Source organism: Solea senegalensis, linkage group LG2 (assembly GCF_019176455.1).
Source record: "Solea senegalensis isolate Sse05_10M linkage group LG2, IFAPA_SoseM_1, whole genome shotgun sequence".
NCBI classification, from domain to species: domain Eukaryota; kingdom Metazoa; phylum Chordata; class Actinopteri; order Pleuronectiformes; family Soleidae; genus Solea; species Solea senegalensis.
The window spans coordinates 33,494,501-33,520,382 of NC_058022.1; the positions used below are offsets into that span (position 1 = coordinate 33,494,501).

The following is a 25,882-nucleotide window of genomic DNA, read 5'->3' on the forward strand; positions in this document are numbered from 1 at the left end:
TGATTCCAAAAGACTGGGACCCAAAAAAAGTTTGCCTTTCTCTCTATGTTTCGAATCAGGTGCATAAAATGAAATTGATATTAGTTGCTACAGATATGTCTGTAAATAAGTTGCTACATTACGCACGACTTTGCTCTCGTCATGATTTATATTGTGATTTAACCTCCTGTAATAGAAAGTTTGGGCAACACTGGTTTAGAACATCATGTGCTCTATGGGCACAGCAAAAACAAAACAAAACTGAAAGCTTCCTGTTCCTGACTTAAACACATAATGTAAAGAGATGTATCTTGTTTCACAATAAAAATCCACCTTTTACTGAAAAAAAGAAGACAATTTTGTTCAGTTGGCATCTGAAAAGTTCAAATCTGTCAGTTTTTAGGGGCTTGTTTTAAGTCGTGTGAAAACAGTGAGGTGATTTGACGTTTAAAGGAAAGGACATGAGGAAGTAAGGAAGGATGGAAGGAGGTGACAGGGTTATATGTGAAAGGGGAAAGGATGTTAAGAGACGGAGATATTTGAGGGACACGGGGAGGGGAGGAGGGGGTAAAAATGAGGGAGGGGGTAACTACAAATAGCCAGAGGCAGTGGCTTCTTCTCCAGTGCTCTTTTTCTGCTGCCGCCCTCTCCAGCCTCTCCAGCCTCTCCTCCAACATGGCCTCCTACAGCTCCTCCGCCCAAAGTGCCTCCTCTTACCGCCGCACCTTTGGCCAAGGCACCTACGCCTCGCCCTCCCTCAACCGCTCCCTGTTTGGCCACAGCGGCGGCAGTGGAGGCCACGTCACCTCCAGGGTGTACGAGGTGACCCGCACCAAGGCCTCGCCCGCTTACCGCGTGTCCTCCGGCTACTATGGCGTGCCGGTGGCGTCGTCGAGGGCCTCCGCCGCGCGCTCCTACGCCGGCATGGGCGAGACCCTGGACTTCAGCCTGGCCGACGCCCTCAACCAGGAGTTCCTGACCACGCGGACCAACGAGAAGGTGGAGCTGCAGCACCTCAACGACCGCTTCGCCAGCTACATCGAGAAGGTCCGCTTCCTGGAGCAGCAGAACCAGGCACTGGCGGTGGAGGTGGAGCGCCTGCGGGGCCGCGAGCCCACGCGCATCGCTGACCTGTACGAGGAGGAGATGAGCGAGCTGAGGAGGCAGGTGGAGATCCTGACCAATCAGAGGTCACGCGTGGAGGTGGAGCGCGACAACCTGGCCGACGACCTCGACAAGCTCAAACTCAGGTGGGAGGGGCCACAAGAGGTGTGTGTGTGTGTTTTTTAAGAAGCAAGAGGGTATACGTGTCGACTTGTTTGTATGGCCTTTTCTGGCGCAAACGCTGACCTTTTCAGGACCAGAACCTGGTCGTAATGAGGCAGAACCTCATTTCTGAAGGAACTGGTAATGCTTAGGGCTAACGGTAAAGGTAAGGCATTAAGTAGTTCTGGTTAAAATTATGATTAAGGATTTGTCTGGGCTGTCCAAATGAAAGGTTTTCATTAGAAAACTATGAGCATTAGAAATGCTGATAAAAAAGAAAATCACATATACTGTCTTTAAAAGTTACTTCAAAAGTGTGAGAGAGTTAAAGGAATCTATGTGACTAATTTATTCTATTTATTTTATTATTTTTTTGCATTAAATGTTCAATATTTAATATAAATTCAAGTAGGAAAGAAGGAAATAAATATCTCTGTGATGCCCTCTGCTGTCTGAGGGTGAGGATGTGTGTGTGCGCGTGTGTGTGTGTGTGATGACACACAGATGTGTGTGTGTAACGTCATGTCTCCTTCACTTAAGCCGCCGTGTGGGAGATGGCTGAGTCTCAGCTGGACGTGCTATCAGCTGTTTGTTGTGGTTACACACAGTATTTTTAACTCCTGACGCTTGGGCCTGGTTTTTAAAGGAGCGTGTCAAAGTTTTTTGCAGTTATTGTCATGAAAAGGATATAATATGGGTCAAAAAAGACTCATTAATGCTGCAATATAATATAGTCATTTGACTGAGCTGCCTGTTAACTACAGGCATAGGAAAATTTGTAGAAATAGTAAAAGAAAATGTGCAAAAAATAAACAAATAGAATGATACAATTGATCGTGTTAATTTTTTATTAAATAATTTTTGTATAGCAGTAATCAGCATTAAAATCTGAATTAAATCTATATTATGAAACTATACAACAGAAAACAATTAAACATGTGTTGATGGTTTATTTATAATAAATTGATTTATTAATGAAACTTTAAAATTTGGTTTAAAATGTTATATTTTTAATGAACTCCTCAACACTATTCTTTTAAAATATATTAAACAATATGATAATCAGTGTCATTTGGTGTATAACCTGTTAGAATTGTTATGTAACATCTATTTATATATCATGCAGTCAGTTTTAGCTCTTTTGGGATTATTAGTATCAAGATTACATTAATCCTATATATGACGTAACTACAGGATTAAAAGCACAAATGAGGCTGATATTTGTCTGGGTGGATTGATAATTAGGTGAATCACAGTTTAAATTTAGATCTGACTGTGGACTTTAGACTGGCCCAGGTCTGAAATTAGGCTGATGATACTGGTAAGACGTCATCAGTCCGCTCTGAAGACAAAACAGGTCAAACAAACACTCATCTCTCTGGGACAATAAAACCCTATGAATATTGTGTGCGTTTCTGTTTTACTGCACAAGTCTGACCAAAGTTAGAGCTCACACACAAACACACACACTCACACGCACCATGTTAACATTGTCCTCTTCTATAAAAGGAGAGGAAAGAGCTCAGCATATTTGCAGGATCTCTAATGATCTGTCCCTGTGTGTGTGTGTGTGGTTTACATTTGAAGTGCCAGCATCATAAAGATTCAGACGGAAGACAGTGCTACTGCAGTCCAAATAAAATCTAAAATAACCACTGCACTGGAAAGTACTTTACAGGGATTAATAAACTTTTCACTCGGACCGAGACAAAAACGTAGCTTTTATCTTTAGGCTTTATCTTCTTTTTATTGCAGTCAGGATTTAGTCTCCCTGATACAGTCTAAATTAAAGATGCATAATAAATAAAATGACTTGCTTAAAAGGATTACAGTGACATCCAGTAATGCTCGTCTCCCTTTAAATCGCTGCTTTTGTTCTTTTCCATTTATTTTGCTCATGTATTTGTACATTTGTTACCTGATAATTACTCCACTTTTCATTCTCTACGCTCATTTCATCTCCATTAAGACTCCAGGATGAGATTCTGCAAAAGGAGGATGCAGAAAATAACCTGGCTGCTTTCAGGGCGGTGAGTCCCGCCCAAAATAAATGTCTATTTTTAATCCACAAATTAAGCCTGCACATGCAAAACATGTATCTAGAGGGAATTATAGAGAGTCTTGCAGTTTCTTTACTGCAGGAAAAAGGTGGACACAATAGAACTCATGACTGATTCATGTGTGCAGGATGTGGACGCTGCCACTCTGGCTCGTCTTGACCTGGAGAGACGCATCGAGACTCTGCAGGAGGAGATCGCCTTCCTGAAGAAGATCCATGAAGAGGTCTTTTGTTCTCTGTCTGTCTCTCATGCTGTCATATTGTTATTAATAATGACAAGTCCTGACGTCTGTTAAAAAGGTACAAATAATCATAATAACCAGAGGGAAATTAAAAGCGCATTAAGTCGATTCGCTAGGAGTCGCCGCTATGTTCAGGGTGCCGCAGTTGGCCTCTTTGTCTCTCCGTCTGTTGTTGCATCTGTCACTCCGTGTGTTCATGGGATCACGAAGAAGAGATTTGGGGAATCACACTCAAATCTCCCTCAGCAGATGTACGGCTAAAATAACCGTCTCTGACCAACAGAGGCTCGTGAGTGTGTGTCCGTGTGTGTGTGTGTTCCTCACAAGCGCATCCCGCAGAGACTGACCCGCTTCCTCCCGCAGGAGATCCGTGAGCTGCAGACCCAGATGCAGGAGACTCAGGTTCAGATCCAGATGGACATGTCCAAGCCGGACCTGACAGCGGCACTGAGAGACATCAGGGCCCAGTACGAAGGCATCGCCGCCAAGAACATCTCAGAGGCCGAGGACTGGTATAAGTCAAAGGTGAGAGACAGACAAACATTATTAGTGACCAACTAATAAACAGGTAAGAAATAAGTGAGTAATCCACTTACCCCTTTGTCATTTCACAGCAGAAACATGTCCTTCATCTTTAGGAATCTGCTTCAAAACACTTGGGCTGGTTTGTCCTTTGGGTCTGCTGTAGACACAAGATGGCAGCCACAGTAAAACAAGGCCCTTGCCCTGAAGTACATGTAAAATGCTAATTTAAAGCTACGAATGCTATGAATAGGACTGGGACGTCTGACAATTACACAAACGTGACGTGTTAAAACACATGATACAGTACTTTAATGTGGACTTGGTCCCATTTTTGCAGCTACAATCCTTTCCTCGAGATATTGAAGTGTTTTTATGGGAATCTGTCATGTATGAGGTCAGGCTTATGGTTATAGTATACTTAATTTATACCAATATTCACAAATTTTACACACTGGACCTTAAAACATGGTGGATTTTCAAGACCAGTGTCAGTTTTACACGGTATACGACCAATCTTTGGGTGTCAGATCAACCGAGGGCAGACTGAGACCTTTGCATCTCAAAAGCCGAGCAAAAAAAGTCTCTCAGCTCTGCTCTCTGCACAGACCTTTACAGTCAGTTACACTTGACCTCTGACCTCTGCTCCCGCAGGTGTCCGACCTGAACCAGGCGGTGAGTAAGAACAACGAGTCGCTGAAGCAGGCGCGACAGGAGACCATGGAGTTCAGACACCAGATCCAGGCCTACACCTGCGAGATCGACTCACTTAAAGGCACCGTAAGTCACACACACACACGCACACGCCCACAAACACACACACACACACACGTGTATGAGATCAGATTCACTTCACACTCGTCGTCTCTTTGACAGAACGAGTCGCTGATGAGGCAGATGAGGGACATGGAGGACCGTCACGGACGCGAGGCCGGCGGCTTCCAGGACACCATCGCCCGGCTGGAGGCGGAGATCGCCAACATGAAGGACGAGATGGCGCGCCACCTCCGCGAGTACCAGGACCTGCTCAACGTCAAGATGGCGCTGGATGTGGAGATCGCCACCTACAGGAAGCTGCTGGAAGGGGAGGAGAGCAGGTGACGCTGGAGACCAGCAACAATCATATTGTGCACTCAGAGTATTGGTTGAAGTATTTACGTATAAGCAGATTTAACTTAAGTTTTAAGGACCAAAAAGAAATGTTTGTCAAAAATGACTTCACTTTAACAGATTAAGAGTTTTAATATTATTTTAAATACATATTAATCTGCCTCTTTTTCCCCACTCTGCAGAATTACCTTGCCTGTGCAGAGCTACTCTACCCTGAGCTTTCGAGGTACAACCATATTGACTGGAGACATTTATCTTTAACTAGCAACCCACAAGATGTTGTTACTCCTAATTTATGAGGCACCGTTATTAATGCCATACATAAAATAGGTTAAATACATAATTAATACACATAACTGTTTAAATATCTAGAGCTTCACAACAACCTGATGATTAGCACATCTTTACAAATACATGCAGATTATTATCTGGTTGGATTTAATGTAAATAATACATGTCACAGTCAGACACTCTGACACTGATAATGATATTAAAACTGTGTTCAAACAGAGACCAGTCCTGAACAGCAGCAGAGAGCCTCTGAGATGCATTCAAAGAAAACAGTTCTTATCAAGACCATCGAGACACGCGATGGAGAGGTAAAGACACTTAAAAATCAACAGCTCTGATCTTAAAAGTAATGCTTTTATCAGGTTTCATTGCTGCAAGCTTGTTTTTCCCCATTCCATGTGTGCGTGATGCTCCCGAGTAAACACAACAACACTTGTAACAACAAGTTGAGTCAAATCAATGCCATCCAAGCATCATCACGTCACATCTAAGTAAAAAAACAAAAACCCACAGCAGTCACGTTCTCTCCGGGAAAATATCTTTCCCAGGCGAGTTGTGACAAGTTGGCGCAGCTATTTTATCAATAAAAAAAACCACACAGTTATGCTTTGCGAGTGTGCAGCAGCAGCAGCAGCAGCAGCAGCAGCAACAGACTGCCTTAAAGTGCATCTTTGCGTCTGACCGTTTACGTTTATTCCCTCCAGGTTGTCAGTGAGTCGACGCAGCACCAGCAAGACATCATGTAAATCATCTGCGGAAGTAAAGGAGACAAGGGAAACGAGATGAAAAGCAACAAAAACAAAAAAAAAGATGCACAAATAAAACTAGACGGAAAAGACTCATCACTACATCCTGTACTGCTGTTGCTTAAAAGTGATCACAATATGTGAATTTAAAGCAGCATCATTTTGTCAAGAAAGTCTCCATCCCAATTGTCAAAAAATAATATTAAAACACAGCATTTCTTTGTCCAAAGGGGGAAAAAAAATGACACACTTTTGCAAGTGTCAGAAAGTCCATTTAGCAAATGCGACCAATTATTCACATCACACGCTTGCGTTCACAGCTCTTGTTCAAGGTCCCAGTCCTAGTTTTTTTCCACCCATTAGGAGCAGAACAACGTGGACGGCGTGTGACTGAGGTTTTGTGCTAATCAAAGGGACGCGGGGGAAGGACAGATAAGGAGGAGGAGATGGAAAGGGAGATTAAAAGATGTCTGGAGATAGAAGGAGAGGTTGTGTGAGGTAGGAAAGAGAGAAGCAGAAGCAGGATCATCATCACTCTAGTGCAGAGGTTTCAAACTCAAAAGACCTGGGGGACACAAAAAATCAAAATGTTGGGTTAAAAAGACAAAATTTCACAGAATTTCAAAATAAAAGCATTTGTGTTGATATGGAACGTTGGTACGGGCCAAATGAACTCAATTGGATGGCAGCATATGGCCCACGGACCATGAGTTTGAGGCCTCTGCTCCAGTGACTCGAATATAGTTTCCTATAATAAAAGTGAAGTGGATTCAACGTCGTGTACGTCCATTGTGTTAAAAGACGACGCTCACACAGTGATCGTATACAGGCCCATAGGAACACATGCTTTAATAATCATAGTCGCAATAGTCCATGTAAAAAAAAGAAAAGGAAAAGAAAGAAAAGCATGGCGTTACTGGCCTACAGTGGTGACATTGCACTCTCCTTGACTGAAGTAAATAAATAAATCAGACAATAAATACACTGGGAAAAAAAGAGATCATTTCTCAGTTCAATTAGAAAAAAAAAAGATAAAATGATTTGAAAAAAAACATTAAGTGCTGAGTTATGTACAAGTTTCACATCAATGCACATGAAGGGGTGAAGGGAGAGGAAACACGACTCCACCGACGGTCGATCGGGGGGCAGGAAGGATCAGTGGGATCATGCATTTCTCTTTCCCACAGACAAAGTTAAAAATCCTCATTTCCCTCAAAAAAAAACCAACAAAAAGGTAAAAGGCGATAATAATAAGAAGTATTCACATTTTCACTGTTTGTCCAAAAGAGGAATATCAATGCACATGATTGGAGGAGTCCAAGTACAAGTTGGTATGGCCACTAGTCCACTTTTTTCCTTTTTAAATCCGACTCTCTGAGTTTTATTTACACTGACACCTCGGCACGCTCACTCTCTCTCGTTAAGGTTGTTGTTTTGGACGTTTTTTTGGCGACACAATAGCAATAAAACCAAAAAAAACCAAAAAGCAGACGCTGATGTTACTGAGACGCAAAGTTTCAAATGACAAAAGATGGTGGGGAAAAATGGAAATGCAATTAGAGGAGGAACTCCTTCGTTTCTGAAACACAGGAGTGTGTAATCGTGATATAACATGAGGATTGGACTGTATTTCTTCTTTTTTGACATAAAACACCCCTTTAAATATATTATATCATTTCATTAGATCTATATATCAGATTGTTTCAGAGACACAGTGACTGACAGAGGAAATAAATCAATTTACAAATATGCGATAAAAACATATACGACCGCTCCGATCGGCAGAGTGAATAATCTCTCAGAGTAAAAATGTAACACAATACAATAAAAATGTTTTTTGTGCAGTGAAATCTCAAGGAGGTGCCAGTATAACATTTGCTTTTCTGTATTTTCTACCCTGCTTGTTGCCCCCCAACCCCCTGCCCCTGAATGGGGCATGAATGTGACCTGAATTTGAAAATAAAAAAAAAATTCTGTGATCACATTTAATGAAAAAGAACAAAAATAGCCATCAATGGGAGATCTTCCAGTAATCCCCTCCTACAGATGGTACAGTCCAAGGAGGGGCAAAGGCACCTGTTTAAACAGATTCCCCAGCCCTCAGGGGAAAGAAGAGGAAGTTTGAAGTTGCGGTATCATCCAGCACCAGTAGTGACAAAAGGGTTTTCCTTTTAGTCCAGATGGCACAGAAAGCAAACAAAAAGGATCCCCGTTTGCATCTTTACTTCCCTTTATGGATAATCTTTATCAGGCTTCAAGAGGCCAATGACGGGCTGAGGCTGCAGCATCAGCTGGAAAAATGACGGCAGCAGTAGAAACAGCACGCTGAAACAAGGCCTGGGCAAACTTCTACTTTAAATTCTTCACACTTTGCCCAGTTGTTGTTTGAAACCTGAGGCGAGGTTTGCACTCAAACTCTAAAATCCCTGATCTGGTTTCGACCTGAGATGGTGACGTACAGGTCAAAAACCACGTGCAGCAGGCTCCGTTCCGAGTGTAGTTGCGGTGTGTGTGTGTGTGTGTGTTTGTTTGTTTTTGTGTAAGTGCATGCATGCGTTTTGTGCATTTGAATCTTCTGAGAGACAGTGAAAAGAGGTCTGAAGACCAAAACCTCCGCACCACACTGACAGCTCCAGCAGGTCTCCGCGAGGAGAGTGGCTCTTTATAAACCTAACATTTTTTATTAGTAAAATGGTTAAACAAGTCAATTTTTTTTGGATGAACCCAGCCCTAAACATATTATCATCCTCTTATGGGGCGAGGCTAAACCCAGTGTGTTTGGGACAGTGGTTTCAGAGTCCCGTCTCCCTGGTTCTGTGGCATGTTCAGGCCTCTGTGAGGTGGACGAGCGGTCAGACCCGTAGCGAAGGTCCTGCTGCTCCACTGAGGGGCGTCGTGGAGCTGCAGTCATAGCCCATATCCACCACCTCGTGAGGGCCCCCGACCGACCGTCCGGGGAAAGGCTGCGCCTGCACCTGCACCTGCCGCTCTCGGAAACTCTGGATGTAGCTCTGGATGAAAAACATGAATTTAAATTAAAATAAAAGCCACAACAATTCAGAGACTGAGACCGTTTAGAAATCACATGAATGACAAGTCCCTCCTTCTTTCGCTGTGGTGGAAAACTAGAGGAAATTACGACAATATTGAACTGGAACAGGTTACCTTATGTTCACACGCTCGCTCAATATCTGTTTAACAGCAGCTGATGCAAACACATTTTAACTTTGCGACACATTTCTGTGGAAGCGCTGAGCTCCTTTTCGAGGCTAATCACCGGCGAGAGGACGTCCGTGTCGTAGCGGCGGATGGGGATGGGCTTGCGGCGGTAGGCGGGGTCGGTGAGCTGCTTGGCCAGGTGGTGATGGTGGGACGAGGAGGCGGAGCCGTGCTGCTGCTGCTGCTGCTGCTGCTGCTTCCTCTTCTTCTTGCTGCGGTAGCGGTCGTCCCGCTGACGTATCCGCATCACCTGCATCCGCCTCTGCTGCCGGCTGATGATCACTGCGGAGGACGGAGGGAGGTGACAGTGAAAAACTGGGGAGAGATCAAATATTCTTGACTCCATCTTAATCTAATGTCACTACACCCGTGTGTGACGTGTATGTGAGGAAGAGGAGGATAACGAGAGAATAAATCTGCCTCCTGTGAAAAGTTACCTCAAGAGCTCGATATTTTCTCAGGCGGTACTTGGTATAATAGAATATTGTGGTACATTATAATCAAATGAGTCGTGCTGATTCAGTGCAATATACACAAATGTGTGCTTCGGCATCCGTGTGAGCGAAAAGCAATGACACTATAACAATATTTGCTCAGTTTTTATCGTAAATAGTTCACATTTTCTCTTGTGAAGTCAAGGGTAATGACTAGTTTTAGGATTAAAAGTTGTTTATTTTTGTTAACTAAAAGTCACTACTGATTAAAACCTATGTGCAGTGACTTTTCTTACTTTACTCTGATTGCTCAGCCTGTTTGCGTCCCTGTGTCCGTCTCACAAACACAACCTAGGCTACCTAGTACGATTAACACCGCATTACGCGGTCAGGATTTCCAATCACCGAATAGTGAGTGCAATATGCCTGTTTAAATAACATGGTTATTTACTGTATATACTTATGTACCGGGGGTGTAGTGGTTAGCACTCTCGCCTTGCAGCGAGAAGACCCGGGTTCGAGCCCCGGTTGGAACAAGGGCCTTTCTGCATGGAGTTTGCATGTTCTCCCCGTGTGTGCGTGGGTTCTCTCCGGGTTCTCCGGCTTCCTCCCACAGTCCAAAAACATGCAATGTGGGGCTTAGGTGAATTGGACACTCTAAATTGACCATAGGAGTGAGTGTGAGAGTGAATGGTTGTTTGTCTCTAGCTGTGTGTGGCCCTGCGATGGACTGGCGAACTGTCCAGGGTGAACCCCGCCTATCGCCCGATGGAGCTGAGATTGGCACAGCACCCCCCGCGACCCTCTGGTGGAGGATAAAGCAGTTAGATGATGACTGACTGACTGACTTATGTACCGTTCACTGAGTATATATGAATATGTATATATGAAGATTAACGATTGAATGAATGAATGAATGACAGATTAAATTTGAAATATTCCTGATATGCCTTTGAAGGTTCTTATGGATGTTACCAACCTGTTATGCAGCAATTTACATTACATTCATTGGTCTCAGAATGCACTAAAGAGATACATCGGGCTTCAAAATGTGCACACACCCCCACTAACCCTCGAGGGTCTGAGACCCTCCCACCACAGTCTCCTAAAATCCTGTGGGAAACACTGAGGTGACATATGCAACAGTAGTCTCCTCACCCTTTGTGTGGGAGTATCCCTCAGCGGTCACCTTCCACTGGACAATGACGCCCAGCAGGGTGAGTGCGGGCCACACTCCGAGCACCACCCACGTCAGCCAGCACACGGGTTTGCCGGGCGCCGCCTTCAATCGCTCATACATGTACAGCACGAGGGCGAAGAGCTCCACGAAGTAGTCCAGGGCCACAGTGATGACCGCGGCGCCGAACACCGCCGTGGACAGCGTGGTGAAGAGGCGCTGCCACTGCAGCGTGAGCACGGCGAACAGCATGCCCAGGCCAAGCAGCACGCCCAGGGGCACCCAGACGGAGCGCGGCGGGCTGTCGGACAGCTCCTCCATACCCACCAGGGTGGCCACGGCGACCAGCAGCCCGAGCAGCAGGCCCACCATGAAGAGACCCACGCTGCGAACCAGCATGGTGACCAGGCCGCAGAGCGTGCCGATGCCCAGGCCGATGCCCACCGAGGCCTCCACGCTCAGCTGGGTGTCCAGCACGCGCTCCTTGTAGCAGAGCATAAAGATGACGATGGAGCCGAACATCAGGCCCGTGAGGAACATCACCGCTTTGAAGCAGCGGTAGCCTGAGAAGAAGAAGAAGAAGAAGAAGAAGAAATATACCACAACATCAACAAGGCTGTAGCTCAGTGAGGACGTGACTCAGTTTTCTAACTCACCAAAGAAGCAGTAAATGATGCCGAAGAGACAGCACATGGAGCAGACGACGGAGGGGACCACCTTGTAGCGGCCGCTAAAGTCCTCGCAGCCACTCAGCCGCTCAGGCCACTGCTCCTGCTCCGTCAGCAGCGTCTCCAGTGTGGTCGTCATGGTGGACGAGAGGAGGAGAGAGGAATGGGGGGGGGGGACGGAGGAGGCGGACAGGAGAGCTGGAGGACAGGAGGACGATCAGGTGGGAGGCAGGGGACAGCAGAGGCTATGGCGCACTGTCCAGCCGCATGGTTTTACCTGTGGATGGAAAAGGGTTTGGAGGATCTCAAATTAAATCCATTTAATAATAAGTAATGGGCTAAAGCACAGAAAAGCAAACACTCAACAACGCGCAGATTTAGTTCCATGAACACGTACACGCGGGAACGCGTTTCACCGCCAGTGAAAGTGGAATCAGTGGATTAAAATAGCTCGGATAACAGCAGGGTTTCAGCTTGTAAATGAGGGTGATCACAGGAAATGGGAGGAAGAAGAAGAAGAAGAAGAAGAAGAAGAAGAAGGAGAAGGAGAAGAACCAGCTTCCTCCAGGCTAAAAAAATCACAATCTAGTCAATATAAACAATCGGGTATAAAATATCCACCATTTCAAACCTTTTCTTCAAAAATCACCACTGTTTTATCTAAAAGAACAATTAGTATCAGCAGAATTAAATATGAATATCTGCCGTTTTCATTAACGCTGATTTAGAAACATCATTACTTCGCGGTTTGGGAAACCAAGCGATCGACATTTTTGGGGCGTTTGTTCGAGAAAAACGAATCGACGGATTCATTGATGACTAGAGCGATCGTTAGCCGCCTCCTCTTTCACCTCATTCCCACACCTCCTCCTCCTCCTCCTCCTCCCCCTCTGGCTGTTTTTGTTCCCTCTCTCCATCCTCGGGGGTGAGTCGAGTCCAACATTTCTGGGTCAGACTCAAACGTGCTTATGCAACCATCCGTCTGGAGACTTTCCGCCGCTATTCATGAGCTCCCGCTAACCCCTCGCCGCATCCTCGCCCGCCCTTTGTCCTCAAACTCATCCTCCAACCTCCCTAGCACTTCTTTTTCCTGACCTTTCTTGTTAATTATCCCACTGTGGGTCACATCGTTAGGGAGGTTGATACTGGTCTGGTGTGTTTGACACAAATGTGGCACAGACACTTTCCTGCAGGGAAGGCTGGACAGACGCAGCTGTGAGTCAGTGGCGACCTCACAAAAACCTCAAATCGCTTCCAAATAAAAAGGTCAAAGAGGAAGTGAGACGTGTGTGTTGATGGTCTACTTAACAATGACCTGTTCCTGAATGTGAATTTTTGTCAACTCCAGCTCTGCGTTTAGGGAAAATATCTCATTTCTGATAGATGTTCAGAAGTTATGTTGTTACAGATGAAAATTATGAATTTTTCATCATTTTTCAACATCATTATAATGATTTTCTCTGATTTTCCAGCTTTTTAATGTGAATATTTCCCTGGTTTCTTTGCTCCATGGAACAAAGAAATCATTACAAAGGAATCATTTCCAGGTTTGGTGGACACTGATCAACGTTTCTCAATGTTCTGACGGGAAATTGCGACATTGCACGGAACACACAGGTACTCGGCAAATCGTGTAAATCATCATCAAGTAGTTTCTTAGACAGAGAGAGAGAGACAGAAACTTTTACAACTGAACTGAGTCATGAAAGAAACAGTTAATGGGAAATTATAAAAGAAGTTTTAGGATAACAGCCAAAATATGGCTCTAGAAATGCAGACAAACCTCATTTCCATGCAAACATGTCATATTGATAATCATCTTTTTGTGGAGGATTAGCAGGTCACGACTGATTGACCCTGTGTGTGTGTGTGTTGAAGCACTAAGCTGTTTCCGTCTGCTGCAGATAATAAAAAGCACCGTTTCATGTTTGCAGACGGATCATCGTCATCAAAAGAAAAAAAGAAAAAGAGCAGCAGCAAAAAAACAAACACAGGGGGTTTCTTTCCAATGCCTTTTCAGCAACAACAACTGCACTCTCCTCCCGCTGTCCTGTTTCCTGTCTGTTGCCATGCCAACGTTTGTACACTGACAAGACAGCAGACGGTGGCTGGGCCGGGTCCAAACGCTTGTCCAATGGAAGCAGCTCAGACTCCCATAGCAACAGCGCGAGAGCCAATCAGTGACCTCGTCTCTTCCATCTCAGTGTGTGCTTGTGTCGTAAAAGCAGGTGCTGCTCCTATAGCAACACTCCCATCACCTCATCATCATCTTTATCCTTACGTTACATGACTAACAACTATTTAACAACTATTTCCACTCGGTTTTTTTGCTCATTGTGGGATCAAAGTGACTAATTATGTCAAAATCTACCGGTGCCATGTCCGAGCAACCTTTGCAGCATACATCTGATGTAATGTGAATGTTTTTAGACTGTGGGAGGAAACGCATGGGGGAGAAAGGCCCTTGTTCCAACCTGGGGCTCGAACACGCTAACCGCTAACCACTACAGCAACCGTGCGGCCTAGCTCCGAAATCAAGAGGACACAAACTAAAACATTTCATCCGTAGCTTCCTTATTTACTTTTGGACATTTAGACAGATGACAGATACTGCCACCTGCTGTTAAGGGAAGTAACCTGCACTCACACCCATCGTACACCCTTGTCGGCTGTTTTCCATTCAACTTCAACTCTTTTCACCCCAACACACAGTTGTTCTTTTCCTGGCTTAACAGTGACCCCGGGTGTTGTTGATATTTCCAGCCAGACTCCGAATGAAGGGAAAAAATAATCACCTATAATAGAGGAATCTTTATGAAGTTGTACACTAACTAACTATTAATGAACTGAACTTCACTCTTGCTTATCAGACTCCTCAGAGAGACGGAATAAAGTCAGTCTATCGTTACGCCTGAGGCTTAATAAATATTCCAACTTAAGCCCGGCCAGATCGATCTCCATCCCTGACTGTCTCCATAACAACATCATCTCCAAACACAGCAAATCCATCTCAGGACTGGACGGAAAATGTCGCTTTTAAAAACGGGATTTAAAGCGGTTTATAGGACGCAGACACACTGACACAGATGTGCAGCCGTTTCCCAACGCTGACGTCATCCGCCGTTACTCAGAAATGCAGGGAAAGAGCGAGGGCTTTTCATAAATAAAGAGGAAACCGTGTCTATTAATAAACCGAGTGGCTGAGGAGCACATGCCGCAGCAGGTCTGAGCTGCACGACGGAATCTAGACGACAACTCGGCTCAGAATGTGCTGCTTTGTGCCCCCCCCGACTCTGTCGAGTACTCTCAAGAAAGGGGAATAAGATTTCACACCAGAACATAACTAAAAATCATAGATGAAAGAGCAGGAGACGAAGACGAGACCGTTGATGAGAAGAAAGAGCTCGCGCCAGATGTCAGCGGGAAAACAAGAATCTAACACAATAAGTGTGAGAAACACTCACTTCTATTATTTCCAAAGCAAATCTACACACAAAGTGTCCTACACGTGAGCTGCAGAATTCAATCATTTTTCTATTTCTGACGTCTGCTATTTAAGTTTTCTGCACGAGGCGGTGACGTAGTGCAGGTTTCATAACCCTGTGACTCATACATTTGAGAACATGAACCAGTCACACCTCCTCTGCTCGCTTTTCGTCGTCCCAAAAAAGACCATGCATGACGTAAGGACAAACGGACCAACAGAGAAATCATAAAGAGGGATTACATCGGTCAAATCAAGCTGCAGTTCTTCCCTCTTTCACTTTATTGTTTCAAGCGTTTCATTAGCGCTTGTGCTCGGACGGTGACCGACATCCAGCTGTGATAATCCCATCACGTGAGGCCTCCTGGTCAGAGACAGAGGGACAGGTCGATGCTCCCGCAGTGACCTCATCTGTCGCTCAGAATCAAACACCAGTGACCTCACAGAGCCTGTGACACTGTTACTGCGACGACGACCTTTAACTCTTTGTTTGGAGGCAGAGACATCTGACTTTAGATGTCTGCCTTAATGCGTTTGAATTGATTTCATTGAAATATTTGATTACGCGTTTTTTATACCGCACTTTGTAGAGTTGAAGTAGATTAATCGCAATTAAAAGTTGGCTTTTCTTCCAAAGACGAAATAAATGAGCATTTGAGACGCCACTGTTTAATTGTGTCCTTTCTTTTTCAACACAGAACTACACATATAGGACGATGCGATTTCAATGACACTCAATTCAATCCACCTGCCAACCAGGTCCTCCTTAAAACGGATGACCGCCATCCTGTATGCGAGCAAGTACATGCGTTACCATCACAACAACAAAAAAACCCAGCAGAGAATATGCTCAAAAACTAAATTGCACTGTAACACCCAGGTAACTTTTGTTCCGTCGCTCAGTTTCTTAAAATTAAACCTTCCACCCAAAAATCCCTCACCTCTCTCCATCTTAAACTACGATCTCTCACTCTCTCTCTTCATGTCGGAGGTCAGTACACCACAAGCAAGCGTTCATTAATTAAGCGCCAACTTTGACAGCCCTAATACTTTATTATTTCTACATACGTTATATATTAAGGATGCTGTCTGACTGAATTGGTCTTTCAAGTTTAAGTTTGTGGGTTTGATTCCCGGTTCTGTGACAGTGCTGTATGAAAGTGTGAGTGAATGGGTGAACGGCAAAACTGTAGTGGTCATCAAGGCTAGAAAAACGCTTTTATTCCTGGTTAAGTAAAGAAAATAAAGAAAAGACACGCTCCATGCTTTAGCTGCCGGTTGCTTTCTACAGAAAGATTAGATTCTACGTAAAACATGAGATGACATGAGGACAACAATACAACGCATTTGTGAACAGTGAATGTGTCACGCAGCAGATTTCAGCAGCCGAAAAACAACACGTGACGATGACGCTGCATAAACACAGAGCGCTTGTCCCTGATGTCTACGGTTTAAATTGTGCCAAGAAAAAGAAAAAAAAAAGGAACAACATCAGCAAAATGGATGCATCAACATTAAAGGGGAATTGAGGGTGATTTTCAAAAAAATGCCAAGACGCGGGCGGAGAGCCGAGTAGATCTGACACCACGTGAGCGGAGCCTCTCACGCCACGTACGTCCAGCGGTGAAGAGAGAGAACCGAGTCAAAGCGGCAGCTATGGCGTTTTATATAAAAGGGGGAGGAGTCAGGGACAACGGGCCTCCACAAAAGCGTGTTATGAGAAAAAAATAAATTAAAATGCAGTAGCTGTTTGACCAGAGAGGCAGTAGACACATGTAGAATATCAATAATTTAGAAATAGCTACAAATAACACAACCCTAATATAATTACACCTGAAAAAAAGTGGTTTAGGGCAGTGGACCCAAAGATGGGAAATTTCCTGACAAGTTTATTCATTTATCGTCTTCCAAACATCTCCTGGAAATGATTTGGCTGTGAATGAGTAACTAAATTGTGTACAAATGTATTATCAATTATGGCTGAAACAATAACTTGATTAATATCCATTACTAAATTAACAGTCTACTATTTTGATAATAGTTTAAGTGTTTTTAAAGGAATTAAAACTAGTTTTGAGAATTTTCCGCTTCTTAAATGTTAATATTTTCTGGTTTCTCTTAGAGCTAAAACAATTCCTCGATTAATCAACTATTTTGATCATCGATGAATCGGTTTGAAGCTTTTTCTCATTATCAAAAACAAGATTTCTGATTGTTTCATTCATCATTTCCAGGTTTGAGAAACACTAACCTCAACATCTTATGGACCAAACGACTGCTCCATTACAACAGATTAAATGCTTATGAAAATAACCGTTAGTTGCAGCCCAAGTCGAGATATTTCGCCATCCTTAAAAAGTGAATCCCTAAATAGAAAGTTTGGGAAACACTGATTTAGAGGGTTTAGGAACTAGGTCAGCAAAAAATGACAAAAATGCAAGGTTGAGGTGAGATAATGGTGAAGGAAGAGGATGCAAGAGTATTATTCAAACTAAATTTAGGGTCAGAATAAGGGAAGAAGATAGTAAAAAATAAAATCTGCCAATGATTTCCCTTTAATAAATGCATGTAAGTCCTTTCACAGGTCTTTAACCAGATATACTGACTGATATCTGAAATGTCCATATGATGATGAACTTTTAATCCAATCCAAAGTAAATGTAAAAGTACCACCATCTAATAACTCAATCCTTTCAAAGTCAAACTGAAAGGTAAGACAACGGCGACAGAGACACTGTGTCACTGTCCTGTTTTGAGCAGAAGCGACTGAAACTTAAAAGCTAAAAATAGATAAAAAAAGAAGGAGAAAACACTGCCTGTGATCTTCCCCGCCGTGTTGTGTTACACAACCGCGTTGTCGTGGCACATTATTCACCGTGCATTAGCTCAAATCACTTTGCACTGGCAAAGTTCCCCGCGTGATTCAGAGCGAAGAGAAGCAGACGCACAAAGCTCCATGTGTTCAAAAACAGGTGCAACATGGGGAAAAAAAAGGAAAGAAAAACCCGGCAAGGCCACTCACACAGATGAATGAAACAAAATAAGTCACATTCATAAAAACAAGACTTATTTGGAGGTAAAACATAGATTCTGATTATTCTCAGCACCCTAAAACATATCCTTTCACTCTTTATACTATGTTTTGATCCCCCACTGTATTTAAATCAATCACTTTACTGCTAAATAATGCACTTTTTTGCACTTGTAGCTTCTGTTATAGTGTAGATTATGTATTATTTGGCGAGTTGTAAACTTCCTAAACGCATACATTTCCCCTTTTAGGATTAATAAAGCCAGTTGTGAGCCAAATGTGCATTTTAATATTGGTTAATCTCATAAAAATACAGTATTTCTTTAATTAAAAAAGACCATTTCCTTCAGGTTCCTTCACTAAATCCTTTAAATCTTGCACATGATGATTCATTTATACAATAATCACAGGATTAAAGAGCAAAATCACATAAAACAAAGACAAAATAATCTTTACACCTTACTTTAAAGAGGATGCCATTCCACTAAAGTACAAAGAAAAGACTTTAGTCTTCAGTCTCTCCTTCGCTCCATCACTGACCTGAGAAAGGCGCCCGTGTGAGCGCGTCTGCAGCATCTTCCCTCGCGGCTCGTCTGCACGTCTGAACGACGGCTGGGTTTGTTGTGTTTTTTTTTTTTTAAATGAGTAAAATTATGATCAGGACGACATGATGCAGAGTTGTCAGACCGTCGCTGCTCTGTCTCTCAGTGGCAACAGTCTGGTGCGGGTAAACTGCCAAACACAGGTTTTTAATGACGAGCTCGGAGCAGCTGCCAGCGTCCTGCCGCTCGCAGCAGAAGGAGGAACAAATGTGTCAGCGGTTTACATCGTGTCGGCTTCCGGGAGACGAGTGTCGCCAATCGCCATCGCTGATCATCAGGCACATTAAACCGCCATCGCCCTGCACATGCCAATCAATCGCGACTGCTTTGGAAAGAGTGTTTACATAAGACTTGCAAGCGATAGTGGTAGAAATGGCACAAATACAGTGCCAAATAACACACACACACACACACACACACAAAAGAATCCAAAAATTTTGCCAAGATTTATGTACAGCCCAAAATAACAAACATTAGCACAACACTAATGTTAATATAACGCTCTTTTTTTGTTTCTGCAAACTTAAGAGCTCTGGAAAAAGAGAGTTTGAGAATTCTATTGTGTACTGACACTAAAAATCAATGAAAATACCGATACGGACTGTTTTTCTTATTGCATTTAAGCCTCCGACCACTAGCTGGCAGCAGACTTTTGGCCATTTAGTCTCCTCTGATTACATTTTTGATTTTTACAATGTATATTGATAGGGTTAGGGTTGACTTGGTATATGTATTAGGGCTGCAGTGATTAATAAATAGATAATGTTATGATCAAACATAAATCGAGTCAGTGATTAATTCTGCTTATTAAAAGGTAAATATGTTCAGTTTCTTTGCTACATACAATGAAAGAAATCATCTAAAGTGAATAAGACATTTTGAGGTGTGATCAACACTGATTTTTCAAAATGTTCTGTCATTTTATGGACCAACAAATTACTTGTTTAATCTGGAAAATAACAGGCGAATTGATTATGAATAATTGTTAGTTGTGGCCCTTCGTTTTATTCTTAAAACAGTGGATGTTTTTTTACGTGTACGTCAGATGACGGTGTCTGCCAGGGACAAAATTCAAAACATCTGCTCATCTTGTTCTGATAAAAAAAAAAAAAAAAAAAAAAAAAAAAAAAAACGATCTGCAAGCGCTTGTTGACTCTCGCCCACAAAACACACAGGCACGACTCTGCCTGGATTAGGAGCGAGCGCAGGCGCCAAGAGGCCGAGGCGTTCTCACACCTCCACAGACGCTCGCTGGGCAGGTTACATAAGGGCTGCGAGTGAATGGGACGCCTCACAAACGAAACCACGTGCGCTTCACTGCCTTCACTTCCTCTCATTGGGCAGAATGTGAAGAATCTGCCGAGAGAGAAAGACACTGATGTGATGGAGGAGGAAGACACTGAGGTCTTTGTCCATGTCGGACTCTTAGATTTCTCCCTTAGTGCGAGAATCTAGTCTCGTCCGAGCACCAGCCAAAACCTCACTGGCGATGAAATTAAGATGAGGATAGAAATACAACAACCGTTTACAAGGTGCTCGTCTTTAAAAGTCAAGATAATTCAATCCATTTATTCACAAACGTAGTATTTTCATATATAATTTCATAAACAGGACGAAATTCAAAAGTGGGAAAAAGAAACGATACCGTGAAATATTGCGATATTTTGCGTAGCATATTTAGCATAGCATTTTGTAACTGATGTTACAAATTAAACGTGAAACTTCTACGTCACAATATGTCATTTAGCAAATACTCGTATCGCAATATTGCGATAATGTCGTGATAATATCGCGATAATATCGATTCCCAGCTTTACTCTGCAGCCCAAACTTTAGGGAATCAAATTTCTTTGACTTCGCATTAAGAGTGTAAAACAAGCTGGGGCTGAAAAATCTGGGTTAAAAATATCGTTTTAATTTTTTTGGCAGATGATGTAATTCCAATTTTGATCTGACCTGACCAACCTGCAACCTTTACAGGAAGTGTTTATATTAAGACCTTCAACGGAACACACTTGAATTGTTGTAAATGTGATCATTGTCCACTAAACTGTTCTGCTCATGAGAAAGAAACAAAAACACCTTAAAGACAGTAAAATATAGAGTGCAGTTCACACTGGTGGATAAATATCAATTTCATTTGTGGTATAAAGTAATCGCCGTGTTGCAGATTTGAAAACAAGATGGACAATTACCACACGAAATACCATTAAAATATTAACGACTAATGCAGGGGCTAGAATTTCACAAATACAACTATTACACTGCAGCATTTGTGATTTGCTAATTCTTTCAAACTGCGTTTACGGATTAATTGTTCAGCCCTAGTTGAGGATCTTTGCCTGCATCTTTTTCTGCTTCGTCTGAGCAGCATCGATAATCCTTCTATGTGAGTAAGATAACGATAAAGAGATTAGCAGAGCTCTGGATTAAGGCTGCAACTAATGGATTAATCTGTCAATTATTTTCTCCATTAACCGAGAACTTGCTCGGTCCATAAAATGACAGAATGTTGAATCCCCCAAACCTGGAAATGATGACGTTCTCAAATGTCTTGTTTTGTCCACAAACCAAAATGATTAAAAAATCTGAACCTGTTTTAATTCTTTAAAAAAAAAAAAAAACACATTCAAACCAATTAACAAAATAGTTGACAGCTAATTTAGTGATGATTTCATCCCCACTCTGGATTAGCCGCACTTCATTTAAATAAATCATTTTCAACTGCAGGTTCATGTCAGGTACGACCTCCAGGAAACGACATACCTTCATTTGTCGTCTTTACATAACCGACACCATCCTGACAACCTGTTCTTTTTCACACCGTCTTAATCCTGCAGCTCAGTGAAGTGCTGCAGACTCCTGCATCACCGCGAGGGAGCCACTCGGGAATATCAATGAAGTTTGTTCCCATGGAAGTGAAACCAAAGGCAGAGCAAGAGAGGCACTGGGAGGGAGGATCTTAAACGGAGTCAAACACAAGCTGCCGAAGAGAAAGAAAACACCAGCAGCTCGTCTTTCCTGGAGACGTGCTGTCAGGGAATGTGTGTAGTTTGACACCAGAAGCGTCAACAGCGTCGACGGCGCTTTGCTTTTAACAAAGAGCCAGATGAGGCAGTGCATTAACGCACGCGCCGAGGAAGAAAGAAACCGCAGACGACCGATCCATCATCGTAATGGCGGCCTCGCGGCAACCGGTTTACCGCCAGGAACTTCATTATGAACAAGCGTGACTCACTCCGTCCATTTAAACCTGAATGAAACATTCATTTTTATCACGTGTGAGAAAAATCAACCTTCTCTTGAGGTTTGGCTCGGGGGGAAAAAAAACAAATGGAGCCAAATCAATGAGACATAATTACACGCAGACTGTTGTGGAGTCACACGTGCAAGCCCATGATGCTCTCTGTTCCAACAACACCACCCAGACCCTGCTGTCACGCAGCAGAAGGGTCGATGACACACACACACACACAGTCACACATCTCCAACGTGAGGCACAATCACCTCCAGCTTCACGTGAAATCGGACACGTTGAAAGGCAATTTTAACTCAGAGTTCCCACGCGTTTGTCGACATCAAATTCAAGCGCTTTTCAAGGACTTTCCAGGGCCACTTCCCTCAAATTCCCTGAAGATGGGAGGGCAACTTGCAAGAGTCGCTTCACCCATGGCGTCCACTCTAAGTGATTGTCCTTGGAATCTTGGGTAATTTTGAGCCAGAGATCTTGGATATTTCATTTCCCAGACATCACGCCGTCATTTGTCTCTAACCGTCACTCGTTGTTCTGCGTGATCTTCTTCCTTTCAATGACCCATGTCCATTTAGGGTGATTTTTTTCATGTTCACAAACTTTCAAGGATTTCAAGGACCCGTGGGAACCCCGTCTACCTTAAAAAAAATTGTTGACCACAATGTGGAGATGCAACAAAAACTCTCTCTCCTTGTCACTCATTTAAATCTCAACAACAAATAAAAGAAACCTGATAAAACTTTAAATGGAGACATTTAAAGGCAAATTCAAGCTTCCAGTCACAATTAAGAGGTTGAAAAACTACATTTTATTTATTGTATCCAAGCCTTTGAAAGTAATAAAAGGAAGCCAGGTCTTTTTTTTAAAGGAATATTAAACCATTCAATCACAATATAGGAATTAAATAACCTTTTTGACTGTATTTTAATAGTTGTAATGACCCTTTACAGCTAGTAAAAAATTAATGGCTGGGTTATATAAACCTCAATTGAGCCACAGTTTGAAGAAAGGTCCAGTGCAGCGAGTGTGCACCTGTTATTTCCAACAACAACAACAACAACAACAACATCTGGCCGTCTGCGGCCTGCAGGTCTCAGCTCACTTTTAATGTTTGAAACTCTTTAGTTCGAATCAGTGAACCCGTCATCACCGCTGGACCCTGAACGCCTCGGAGGAGGAAACTCTGACATGAATGCGACACATCCTGTGGCTCTGGTCGTAGCACCCTTGAACGTTGACCGGCGGATCCTCATCTGGTTCAGTCTAGATGAGCACTTAAAGCCTCAACTGATTAATAGCAACCTAAATAAGGAAGATCATGGTGGTGTAGACCTTGAGGGAGGTCAAAGAATATGTTCACTGCTTTTTCTGTTGCCCCAACTGCCGTCTCCATCTGTACGTTCAGACGTTTTATCTTGCGACTCTGGTGTTTGAATCCTTTGTTCAGATTTACCCAAGTGACAGAACCTTATCAACTCAGGCCGCAATAGACCAGCAGCTCCAGAGTTCCTTTGGGAGGTAAAAATGTTGATTTTATCCATGGAATTTGGTGCAGGGGACCAAACGCTTCTACAAACTTCAATTTCCAGCCACTGACCGACACTGCGTTCAGATATCATAGCCTTAGGATTTCAATAAATGAGCCTTTTATTAAACTATTAAATGGCTAAAAATGTGTCAAAAAGGTCATGCAACCACACCTAAACCAGCACGGTTACACTGTGACCTGACAGTCAACTCAGCCTCAGACAGCACACGGTGAGGAAGAGGCTGCATTAAAGCTGCACCAGGCTGGAAAATGTTGACTCACTAGTGAATCTGAAACGCTGTGTTGTGGCGTTCTCGTTGCGCTCGAGCTGTGCCACACACATGACTGCACAGACGGGACCACGTGGTGACTGCACAAGAGTCTGAATTCAGCTCGAGCTTTTTTGCTTTTCCATCAGTGATAGTACCTGAGAGTGTCGTCACTGGAGGAGTCACGCACGCGACGTCCGGCACAAGAATCAAACCGAACAACGCCGAACTGTAGATCAGTTGGGAAAGACTTAAGCCTGTGGTTTACTGCGCGACGCATATCGCGGACCCATCAGGGTCCTGTAGTATCCCACTTCACCACTGGGTGGCGGTACAAGTCTGGACGCAGGGAATAGGACGCATTCCTACCAAAGAAGGAGAGAACGATGCTACAGCTCCCTCGGGCAGGGGAGTCAGTCTGTTCGAGGGTTGCCAGGTCGAGGCTCGGATGACTATCCTTCGCAACTACTTCTTCTGTTGTCAAAATTTTTCTGCTTGGTGAGTGGGGCAGAAATTCAGTTTGCTCTCTTTGCACGCGGTTCCAGAATCTGGGCTGACGCAAATCACGTCTTTAAAAATCCTGAAAACATGGCGTCAATCGCCAACATTTAGCACGGAAATGTTTAAGATCTCAATATTTAACAGAGGAGTCATAGCGCATCTAGCGACAGCGCTGCCAAAAGACAGCAATTGTGCTCGACTCGCGGTCACGCACAGAATTGACTGTAATTACAGTATTTACTGCCACTAGGGGGTCTCTCGATCAAAACAAGAACAAAAGACCTAGTGAAGTAGCGTGGCATCATGGGAATTTTTGTCTTAACACCTCGTTTGATTTAGAGTCAATTTAGAATTAACTATAAGCAATGGGGATTGGGTGGCTTGCTCGGGGGTATCCCAGACCTTGGGGATTCGAACCGGCAACCATCCAGCCCAATTCCCAATCCATCCATTAAAGACAAATACACACAACACAATGAAAACAAAAAGGTCAACACACACAATATTTTCTAATTCTTAAAAACACACATAGTTGACGGTTAATTAAGTAAGCGATTAATCACTACAGCTCTTCCTGATGTCTGGATTATCTTGATTTTTTTATGCCAGTACTCGTTCCCATGCACTTTGTATGTAACATGTTGAACGTTAAAACGTTATTTTTGCACAACACAACATCCATCATTTGACTGATGGACCTGGATGCAGCATCAGGTCAGACATCACCGACCTCAGCATCCATCACAGACCTCACTGACCTGGATTACACACGGAATAATCCCGGTTTCGACATCGACGTGTGTTGTTTCAATGTCATTCTGTTGCATTTTCGTTAGAAATCACTGTTTGACAGCAGGTGTGTGTGTGTGTGGGTGAATGTGTGAATGTTAAGACAAAAGAGACGCACGGTGCGCGTCGGGTCGGTCAGGCCACTCACCACAACCATCGTCCCCGGCAGGTTGACGCGCCCCGTCCGCGTTCACATGACGGCAAAGGCAGCTCGTCCAGATCCGGAGACACCGAGCATTTCCACACTCTCCTCCCCGACCTTGGCTTTCTCCAGGCGGCGTGGAGTTCCGTGTCTCCCCCGGCGGTCTGGAGGAGGAGGAGGAGGAGGAGGGCGGTGGATCCGATCCAGACCTCACTGCTTCTCCATGGCTGTGGTGTGTGTGTGTGTTAGACGCAGCAGACACCGAGCTAAACTGGAAAATAACCCGGGTTACATGCCGCAGGTGAAGCAGCACTGTCCGCAGCGAGCTGGATGAATGGGTGAATGGACGTTGAGTCGCTCAACATGAACGTGGTGCGTAAAAGGATGAAGATGGTGGCCTCCGCTGCAAAAAATGACGAGTCGTCCAAGCCTGCATCACATTTACTCATGATGAGATTAAAAAAAAAAAGACGAAAAAGAAAAAACTCCACAGCGGCTCCTAGAGGCTGACATTAAAAATACACCCAAAGAAATCCAGCCTTCATACATTACATGCATTATCATTCTTTA

General features: G+C 43.6%; 2 protein-coding genes across 4 annotated transcripts; one reads left to right on the forward strand and one right to left on the reverse strand.

The window, feature by feature from the left end:
* Positions 1–599: 599 nt before the first annotated feature.
* Positions 600–6,989, forward strand: desmb (desmin b). Its single transcript, XM_044016861.1, has 9 exons — positions 600–1,229; positions 3,215–3,275; positions 3,433–3,528; positions 3,910–4,071; positions 4,723–4,848; positions 4,945–5,165; positions 5,361–5,404; positions 5,689–5,777; positions 6,174–6,989. Exons 1-9 carry the CDS (start codon positions 655–657, stop codon positions 6,213–6,215), a joined length of 1,416 nt encoding a protein of 471 aa, XP_043872796.1. The 5' UTR covers positions 600–654; the 3' UTR covers positions 6,216–6,989.
* Positions 6,990–7,034: 45 nt separating this feature from the next.
* tmem198b (transmembrane protein 198b) lies at positions 7,035–25,772 on the reverse strand. 3 transcript variants are annotated; one of them, XM_044016872.1, is made up of 5 exons: positions 25,319–25,769; positions 11,702–11,990; positions 11,027–11,608; positions 9,493–9,716; positions 7,035–9,226 (listed from the first exon to the last, which is right to left on the reverse strand). In XM_044016872.1, exons 2-5 carry the CDS (start codon positions 11,850–11,852, stop codon positions 9,068–9,070), a joined length of 1,116 nt encoding a protein of 371 aa, XP_043872807.1. In that variant the 5' UTR covers positions 11,853–11,990; positions 25,319–25,769; the 3' UTR covers positions 7,035–9,067. The 3 variants fall into 3 exon arrangements, with proteins under 3 accessions (XP_043872807.1, XP_043872816.1, XP_043872824.1); XM_044016881.1 differs by lacking the exon at positions 25,319–25,769 and adding an exon at positions 18,769–19,036; XM_044016889.1 differs by having other exon boundaries at positions 9,159–9,226; positions 9,381–9,716; positions 25,319–25,772.
* Positions 25,773–25,882: the final 110 nt, after the last annotated feature.

Bases quoted from the DNA above. Each gene is read 5' to 3' on its own strand.
- desmb (XM_044016861.1), top strand. From the start codon at position 655: ATGGCCTCCTACAGCTCCTCCGCCCAAAGTGCCTCCTCTTACCGCCGC. The intron at 5,166-5,360 runs GTGACGCTGGAG...CCCACTCTGCAG, and splicing joins CTGGAAGGGGAGGAGAGCAG to AATTACCTTGCCTGTGCAGA. The intron at 5,405-5,688 runs GTACAACCATAT...GTGTTCAAACAG, and splicing joins CTCTACCCTGAGCTTTCGAG to AGACCAGTCCTGAACAGCAG.
- tmem198b (XM_044016872.1), bottom strand. From the start codon at position 11,852: ATGACGACCACACTGGAGACGCTGCTGACGGAGCAGGAGCAGTGGCCT. The intron at 11,609-11,701 runs GTGAGTTAGAAA...TCTTCTTCTCAG, and splicing joins CATCATTTACTGCTTCTTTG to GCTACCGCTGCTTCAAAGCG. The intron at 9,717-11,026 runs GTGAGGAGACTA...CGTCCTCCGCAG, and splicing joins GGGATACTCCCACACAAAGG to TGATCATCAGCCGGCAGCAG.